The 9,245-nt window shown below is 42.2% G+C and overlaps 1 protein-coding gene across 2 annotated transcripts in view; it reads right to left on the minus strand.

Moving 5' to 3' along the window:
• The window catches only part of CYP27C1 (cytochrome P450 family 27 subfamily C member 1), a 37,016-nt gene extending 28,829 nt beyond the window's left edge, over window positions 1-8,187 (minus strand). For both annotated transcript variants that reach the window (XM_026665316.2, XM_087950333.1), the window contains exon 1: window positions 7,735-8,187. In XM_026665316.2, the coding sequence (XP_026521101.2) occupies window positions 7,735-8,073 (339 nt within the window). In that variant the 5' untranslated portion in view covers window positions 8,074-8,187. The remainder of the gene's footprint in view (window positions 1-7,734) is intronic.
• Between the last annotated feature and the right edge of the window lie 1,058 nt (window positions 8,188-9,245).

Genomic DNA, 9,245 nt, shown 5'->3' on the forward strand with positions numbered 1-9,245 from the left:
ATGGATGGATGGATGGATGGATGGATGTTCAATATAAAAATGCCAAGCAAACACCAAAGTGTTTGAAAAATATTTCTTAGGAATTTATACTGAACAAACTCAATCTTTGAGCTGTCAGGATAAATATCAGCTTGAACTTCACATGCTAGGTTCACACAATACACTGAGCCACTAACTATCCTATTGAAATGTGCAAATCCAACTACTGTACAGATTGTCCTCGACTTATGACCACAGTTGGGACTGGAACCTATTGCTAAGCGATACAGTTAAGTGAGCCACACCTGATTATACCATGTTTCTCATAAAATAAGGCCGGGTCTTTTTTTTTTTTTTTTTGAGCCCCAATAAAATGGCTAGGACGTCTTTTGGGGGGTGACTTAATTTCTTCCCTCACGCGCACCTCCACCTAGAGCGCTCCATGCGCACTCACCTCTCCATGAGGCCACCACTGGAAGCTCCCCAAAGGTAGAGTCACCAGCTGCTTCTATCGGCCCGGTAGAAGTGGCCTCGGGGCGAGACCCATGCGCACTCATCTCGCCACTAAGCTGTTTCTATCAGCCGATGGAAGCTCCCCAAAGGCAGAGTCACCAGCTGCTTTGGGGTAAGGTGTGGCTGCCCACAGGGCGCTCCTGAGAGGACCGCCCCACGCGCACTCTCTTCGAGGCCATTTCTATAGGCCAATGGAAGCTCCCAAAAGGCAGAGTCACCAGCTGCTTCCATCGGCCGATAGAAATGGCTTCGTGGCAAGGGGAGTACGCGTGGGAAAGCGGCTGCAAACTTTTCTTAGCAGAAGGGAAGCAAGTTGAGTTTCTCTCTCTCTCTCTCTCTCACACACACACACAAACACCACCCCTGCTAGCCCTTGCCCCTGCACCGGGTCAGCCAAGCCTTTCTGGTGAGGGAAGGTCTCAGCATCTGTGGGGTTCCCACCGCTGCCCTCCCCTCCCCAGGCCAGACCTTTTCTGGGCACCCTGCCAAAGTCCCAGGGCAGCCGACCTCCCTTTACCTGCTGCCACCGCTGGTTTGAGGAGCGGGGGGGGGAGCGCCAGGGAGGGAAGAGGAGGCAGCAGAGCTCAGCTACACTTTGAAAGGAGATCGGGCGGGCTCCCGAAAGGAGACGTGGGAGCGGTCCTCGTGGGAATGAGGCAGGGAAGCGAGGTGAGTGTGAAAGGGTCGCTGCGGCAGCACAGGACGGCAGGAGGAAGCTGGAACAAAGAAGGGCCGGGGAGAAGCTAAACCGTCCTGTCTATTGCTCTGGTGAGGGCCGAATATTTGCAGGGGCTGATTGGAAAGGTCTAATTTTAGTATGAACCTTGAGTCATGGGGGCGGGGAGTTGAACGGCGAAGGCACTCTGCACATGATCCGAGGCAATCCTGCCACAGCTCACAGGTGGCACTGCTAACAGTTGGGGGGAGTCTGAGAACTTCAGCGATGCCTCCTTCTCTCTCTCTCTCTCTCTCTCTCTCTCTCTCTCTCTGAGCACCTTGAAAGAGTGCCCGTCATTATCCAATTAACCAACGCCAGCCTCAGAATCCCTTATTACAGCATAATTCAGGATGAGAGAGGAGCCATAAAACCAGGGACTTGGCGACGAGGTGCAGGCTCTTTTTTTTTTTTTTTTGATTGAGTTCAATCACGAGACATTTCTGGATTTCATCGGACATCCGAGGCATTCAGAAGAACTTTTGAAAAACTTGTGGGTCTAACTTTGAGAAGCAATGAGTTCGGTCCTCTCAAATGGCGGAGGTTAGGGAAGGTCTTTGGAGACCTCCCCTCTCCTTTAGCTGAGGGAGACCTGGGCGATTTTAGACCAAAAGCTGCCCCGGAGAGATTGATCAGAGAATGGGCAGGAAAGCAAAACAAGAACACATTTGGGCTAAGGCCTTTTCTCCCATTCCCTCTGTCGCAGTCTCACAATTTTTATCCAGACACAGATACGTATGTGCTTTCTCTCCTGCCCCGCTGGTAGATTCAAAGACAACTAATGCGTGCTCCCCTCACCACGAGACCATTTCTATCAGCTGATGGAAGCTCCCCAAAGGCAGAGTCACCAGCCACTTCTACCGGCCGATAGAAGCGGCTGGTGACTCTGCCTTTGGGGAGCTTCAATCGGCTGATAGAAATGGCCTCATGGTGAGGGGAGTGCGCACGAGCGCTCGCCCCAAGGCCACTTCTACCGGCCGATAGAAGCAGCTGGTGACTCTGCCTTTGGGGAGCTTCTGTTGGCCAAAAGAAACGGCCTCTTGGTGAAGGGAGTGCGCATGGGCACTCGCCCCGAGGCCGCTTCTACCGGCCGATAGAAGCAGCTGGTGACTGCATTCGGGGAGCTTCTATCAGCCGATGTTCTATCAGTAGTAGATCAGGGTATTCTAGCCTAGGCTACCTGCATGGCGCTCCTAAAGGCAAGTTTACTTCCACCCTTCCCTTTCCCCCCCCCATTTCTCTTCACCTCGTGTAGTTCTAACAAATGATGTGAGAAATGGTAGGGAAATGCATGGTTTAAATAGGCCTAAATTTGGGGGGCGGGACTTAATTTCACCTCATGCCTAGAAATCATGCTGGGCCTTCCTATTGGTGGAGGCCGTATTGTTGGAGAAACACGGTAGAAACTTTTTTTGCCATCATAATTAAGAAAATCTGGCTTCCTCCATTGACTTGTTGCTCCCTGGGAAAGTTGCAAATGGTAATCATGTCACACACACACACACACACACACACACACACACACACAGGATGCTGCAACTATTGTAAATACATGCTAGTTGCCAAGTGGCCAAGTTTTCATCATGTAACTAAGGGGACACTGTGACATTCTTAAGTGTGAGGACCAGTCATAAGTCACTATTTTCGGGACCATCTTAAGTTGAAAGTTCATTAAATGAATGGTTGTAAGTTGAGGACTATCTCTAAAGTTATGCTGTCCCCAATTTCCTTTTAATTCAAATGGCGGCCATCCAAAAAGTGTCTCGTGTATGCTGCATGAGACCTAGGCACTGGGTTTGAATCACGGCTATTTTCTGAAATCAACAGGTTGACAAATGCAAAAAGGCCATATTATGTGGGAAGATGCCATTAGTAGTTTGATGAGATAAACAGTATAGCATTCTATTGGCCTGATAGGGGATGGTTTTTTGAAACTAGTATTTCTTGGCTGCAAATCTTGGGCTGGACACAATAAAAACTGACAGTACAGAGTCTTTTGCCTGCTTCATTAACCATAAACATCTGTGGGCTTTCCTTGGCATTGAACACATGACTGTAAAATTGTGAGTGTTGGGCCATATTGACAAATTAGTTAACAAGATTGTGACATCTGCACACAATCACACTGTAGCTTCAGATGGCATTTTTGCTCTACTCTTTAAGACTTTAGTATGGGCTTTGGTTTTTTTGCAGCCTGTCAGCTTACATTAGACTCTTTCAAATTTATTCAGGCTGCAGAATCTGTTAGTTTAGAATCTGTTTTTAAAAACATAAGCTTTCCTTTTTGGCATTATGTAATATTTTGGACACAGACATACAGACTTGGGTGGGTAGAAGCGAAGGAAACCATTATGTTTTCATAATCCAATCAATGAAGAACACAGCATCTCTAAAGCAATGTTGTGCCACTTTAACCAATAAAGTATTAGCCACAGATGTTATACCCTGGCTTAATGTTGGAGTCAAGTTACGACAAACAGAACTCTCATTGTGAAACCACTAAATTCCCTCTGCCTTTCACATATGCTATAATGCAGGGAACATTTTGTGATCATTTAAGTGCAGAGTTTAGATTTTTCTTTAACCACTGTACACAAATAGAATTATATAAAAAAGTTAAGCGTACTAATTTATGAAAGACTTTTAAGCAAAAAAGCTAAACATTATTGCACAGAGTCATTCTCACTTCATACCACTTTCAGTAGCTTCCAACAAAGTTGAACAACATTTTCTCTATTTAGATGTAAAGTTGTACCAACAAATTTGAAATGATTGGTTACATTTGATTAGGCATCTTTTAAAAACACAAATATACAACCAAGCAGAGTTCTCTGCTAATTCAAAAATAGTTTTGGTCCATTTCATCATACAACACTTCCTAGTTTTGAAAACTGAGTCATTTTTTCTCTCTTTTTGTTCTATTGCAGTTTTTAGACATAAGAGGAAAGCTGTTGTTTCCTTTACAGAATTGTATCTCCATAGACTTCTGGCCAGCCTATTTTCCTAGGAACTATTGTCTCATCTTGCCTTCTAGCTCCTGAATTTGACAATTTCTCCCTTTGAAGCTCAACAGCCAATTCCAGTTGCCACAGCAGCATCTAATTACTGTAGCTCAAAATGCTGACATCCTATCCTTCACCATTAGTTCTTGAAAGCAATTAAATGCAATGGGGGAAAGATAGTTTGATATCTTTGTAGTTCTTCCAATTAGCAATTGCTCAAAATATTTTTTGAACATGGCTAAGTAGTAAAAAAAAAACTTGCTTCAAAGTTATGTGGGGAATATAGTTAAAATATGGACAAATTCATATCTGATTAAATTTTGCTATTTTAAGTGTAGTGTATATTGAATCCATTTGTTTAATATGCAGCTGATGATTGCTGAAATCATCAGCTGCATATTAAACAAATGGATTCAATATGTTTGGTTATTGTAATCTTTGAACAAGTTTCTACCTGTCACTGCAAGATATCCTACTCAACCACAACTCAGCTTCTTGAATAAGGATATTGTTATGGATAATATTATGGATTTTTAACAATCAGGGAAGGACATTGGGGGAGGGAGCAGTCAGAGCAGTAAAGCTAACAAAGAATAAAGCTCTCTAAAAAAATATGGATATGCAAGACCTGAGGTAAAACAGAGAGAACTAGAAATCAACCCAAAGTAAGAAATCAAGTAGAAAACAAAACTTAGCTGAAATGGACTTAATCAGCATCAACAGCTGAACTAGGAGGACTGTTATAAAAGGCTGGAGCAGAAGTTGATTGGAAACACTGTATATATATTTATCATCTGAAGCTGTAGTTGTTTTTGCCCTTCTCTCTCCTTGGGCAATTGCCTTTTGAGGATTTGGTATATGAGAGTGAAAGGTATGTGCATAAAAATGCTGAAGCAAAACTTATCTATTTTGTGCTCAGTAAAGCTAGTAGGTTAACAATGGGTTCTTTTGTGTATTGTGTTGCCATTTAGTGTAAATTATTCACTCGTCCACAATCCCTATTAATTGGAGAGAGGCTTTCGCTGTACTGTACTCATTTACAGCAAAATATATAATTTAGGTATCATGTATACAATCTCAAGATACCTGCTCTTATTTGAGCTGAAGAGAAAGCAAATTGGAAGAGTAAGAACAAGATAGAGCTGGAAGGGACCTTGGAGGTCTTCTAGTCCACCCTCCTGCTCAAGCAGGAGACCCTATACCATTTCAGACAAGGGACTGTCCAATCTCTTCTTAAAAACCTCCAGTGATGAAGCACCCACAACGTCTGAAGACAAGCTGTTCTCACTCTTAGGAAGTTTCTCCTTAATTCCCAGGTTGCTTCTCTCCTTGATTAACTTCCATCCATGGTTTCTTGTCCTGCCCTCCGATGCTTTGGAGAATAATTTGACTCACTCTGCTTGAAGATGAGTCCCTCAGTGGCTAGTGACAGGGAGACTGGGTTATTGAGATATTGTAAAATCATATTTATGATTTATGGAGCCATCCAATCTCACAGCAATGCATCTGAGGTAGTCCTCAGTATTAACTGAGGCTGAAATTTTTGTCCCCAATGTCATGTGACATCACTTAGCTATTGCAATCCTTGGCAGCCCCATTGCTGTCATTTACCAAATTTTACCAGTCAATAGCCATTCCTACTTTGATCCCACCCAGCTAAAAGTCTTGTTAGGGTGCTGCTTCCTCTTAAACCCCCACCCCCATCTCCATTATTTTGGTTACCTACTGCTGCCAGATGCGCCCTGCCCAGCCCTATTTGCAGCACCATGTGCCATTACTGTACCAGCCTGGGCCTTCTTACAAAATTCCTTTCTCCATGATGCAAGCTGGGCTTCTCTTATGTGGTGGCCAGTCTCCCTTCACCAAAGAAGCCCCATATGCAAAAGATGGCTCCTGCTGGAAGGGTGATTTTTATTGGCATGTAAGGATGCAAATTTTATACAATTTTATCTAATTACATTCCATTTTTGTTTATCAAATACAATTTTTTTCCTCAGTGGCTAACCTCTATACAATTTTACCTAATTACATTCTGTTCTTGTTTCTGTTCTTGTTTATCAAATGCAATTTTATCCTCAGTGGCTAACCTCTATTTTATAGATCACTGTAAAGTATAAGTGGGATAATTATGCTTGTTGAGAAATATGAAATCTTTAGCAAGAGTTGTGAAACACTGAGGCTATCATTGCCAGCAATGGGGATGTCAAAAGCACCAAAGATTCGGTAGGGGGGGGGGGAGGAGTCTATGTACGCAAATGCTAGATGAGTGAAAACACCCTCGCTCCATGGCAACCACTTGTCATGGAATGAGGACCGGACTATGGGGCCAAATATGAAAGAGGACGGACTATGGAGCCAATGCAGAAAGAGGACGGTCTGGGAATCCTAACCCATTCCCCCGAAATTCGACCCATTCCTTAGAAAGCGCGCATGTACGCAGGCGCGCACGCCAGCGATTGAAAACAGTGTGACGTAGGGAATACAATAGGATGAAGGGAAATTTGAAGAAGGAGTGGAAGAGATTGTAGGGGGCTTCGTGGTCCTAGCTCGCCCGCCCCCCCCCGCTTTGGTAGCGCCGCGTGAGGAGAATGTGCCGTTGCTGGGGGTTTGGCATCGTTCGAACCTCGCGGGCGGGCGCGCGCGCGAAGCAGCTCCGTGGAGAGGGAGGCAAGCCGGATGAAAAATGGGAGGGCTTCACAATGCCGGCCTTCTGCTAATGAAGCTATTAACTGCTTAGCCGTCTCGCAGCTCTCGCTGTCTCCCTCCCCTTATATAAATAGTCCAAATGAAATAATCTAGCAGGTATACAACGAGCGGCAGATTTTAATAGAGATATACCGAAGAACGTGGGTAGGGGCCAGAATAAGCTTAAAAGTACAAAATGGTTTCTTTCCCCGAGAGAAAGAGGGGCGGATGGATGAAAAGTCTGTGAAAATAGGTTGCCGTTGGCAAAGCCCAGCAATGGGGCTTGTACCCCCGAAGGATCTTGTAACCAGGTTGGAAAACCAACGGAGAGTATTTGGTCAATTCAGTTCAATCTCGAGCAGAAAAGATATCTCAGTACAGAAATACACTGAGGCAACTTAAAAAAAAAATCCAAGTGAAAGTAATTCCCACTGAAATGGGTGCAGCTTTAAACTAATCCAAGCATTGATTGAATCATTTCCTGCTTCCCCCCCCTTTTTTTGTTGCAGTGTGGCTGTAACTAAGGGAAAATGCACGTGTAAACATGCTAATATTAACCTGACTACAATTTAAAGGCTGCAGATATCTTAAGTATAGGATTAATGCCACTCCACTGCAATGTATTTTAGTTTTAAAAATCAGAACCTAAAATCTTACATCACAACCAGATAATATGAAACCCAAAATAACTGGGAGAGAAAGTAGGAAATACTTAGTAGCAAAACTCTAGCATTAAGATGTCATGGCCATAAAGAGCAAAATAAGTTTTTAAGAATTGCTTTGTGCAACAAAAAGCAAATATAATCAGTCTCAACAACGCTATGTTTCATTAAATTTTACCTGAATTTCATGAATGCGGGCAAAACCATCCTTGCAGAAAAATTCGATGAGATTGGAGAAAGTCTTGGGTCCTGGCATTTCTTTCAGGCTTTTCACTGTTTGGCGGCTTGGATGCTGGCTGGATTTGAGAAGTCCCTTAGCGTTTTCTGAAGTTTCCACCATCTCTTCTTTGTCCTCTGTTGCTGCAGCTGCATTATTTTGCATCTCCAAGGAAGTGCTGCCTGAAAGTTTGGGCAGTTGGTGAAACTTATTGCCAAAATCCATACTATAAATACAGTTCCTTTGAGCTTCAATCACCTGTTTGCAATCAATTTTCAAAGCTTTGGAGAGAAAAGACATTTTTTTAAGTTGGACAAAACTTTTGCTAACCCTCACAAACTGATTTCATTTAGACTGAGCTTCTCTGTTTGATTTCTAGTCAAGCAGCGCTTCTCCAAACTCTCACTGCCTGAGCATCAGTTTACACAGGCCATTATTAAAGACTCCCTCCCTAGAGGCTGAAAAAGGTGGGGTAGTCTGAGACTTCAATGGAGAAAGCCGATGATGTATTTTGTTTCATTTAGGTTGGATAAGTGCCATACTTAAATACATTATCTTACATTGCCAACTTTGAGGCTTCTATTTTATGTTGGTTTGGCAAAAGAAATTGAGTTATGTGTCTATTTTTTGCAGTTTACTTGGTTTTTATGTGTCAATACTAAAATAGAACATTTAAAAACTTATTTAATGTGTAACAGTGCATTGCAGAAAAGGCACAAAAAGATATTTCAGTAATGTTCATCAGTGCTTAAATTTTGTTATTTCATGTTTCATATTAAAGAGACAATATTGTATCTTGAAGCTAACATGCCTTGTCCTCTGAAACATAACTGTTACTTTTTATGGTTTTTTAATGATTTTTTTATGATTTTGCTCATGCTGTTTTAATCTTTATTATAGTTGGATATTTAAGATTAAATAAAAAATAACTATGAAGATGGAAAAGACAGTTTTATCTTGTCACAATCGATTTGCATGCATTTCTGGGAAACCTTGCAAAGATTGTTACTCCATTCTCAGAATTACTTCTGACATGTACAAATATAATTCTAATCTTGACTCCATTATAATTTATTTTAAATGAATAATTTGACCCCAATGGAAAAAAGCTGTCATCCTCCAATGGGATCTATTGCTTGATCACAATCCCATTTGCTAATAAAGGGACTCTACTTGTGGACATGGTACTATCCAATCCAAAGTCCCGCAAACATTAAGGATTTCATAAGAGACTACCTTGCAAATACAGTTGTCATTTTTTTCCCATGCTTTTGTAACTTCAAATGATTACTAAACAAATGGATGTAAGTCGAAGACTAACTGTATAGACTTTTTATTAATGTATTTTATTACTTAGCATTAATCTAAGTGAAGTTCATTTTAAGTTTATTCTAATTCAGGAAATGTATTGAGCTCAAATTTCAAGAGTATGTCCATTTTGATATTTCAAGTAGTTATTAAATCACACTGGA

Source organism: Notechis scutatus, chromosome 1 (genome assembly GCF_049901735.1).
Source record: "Notechis scutatus isolate UNSWTSFEM ecotype Mainland chromosome 1, rNotScu1.2, whole genome shotgun sequence".
In the NCBI taxonomy this organism is placed as follows: Eukaryota; Metazoa; Chordata; class Lepidosauria; order Squamata; family Elapidae; genus Notechis; species Notechis scutatus.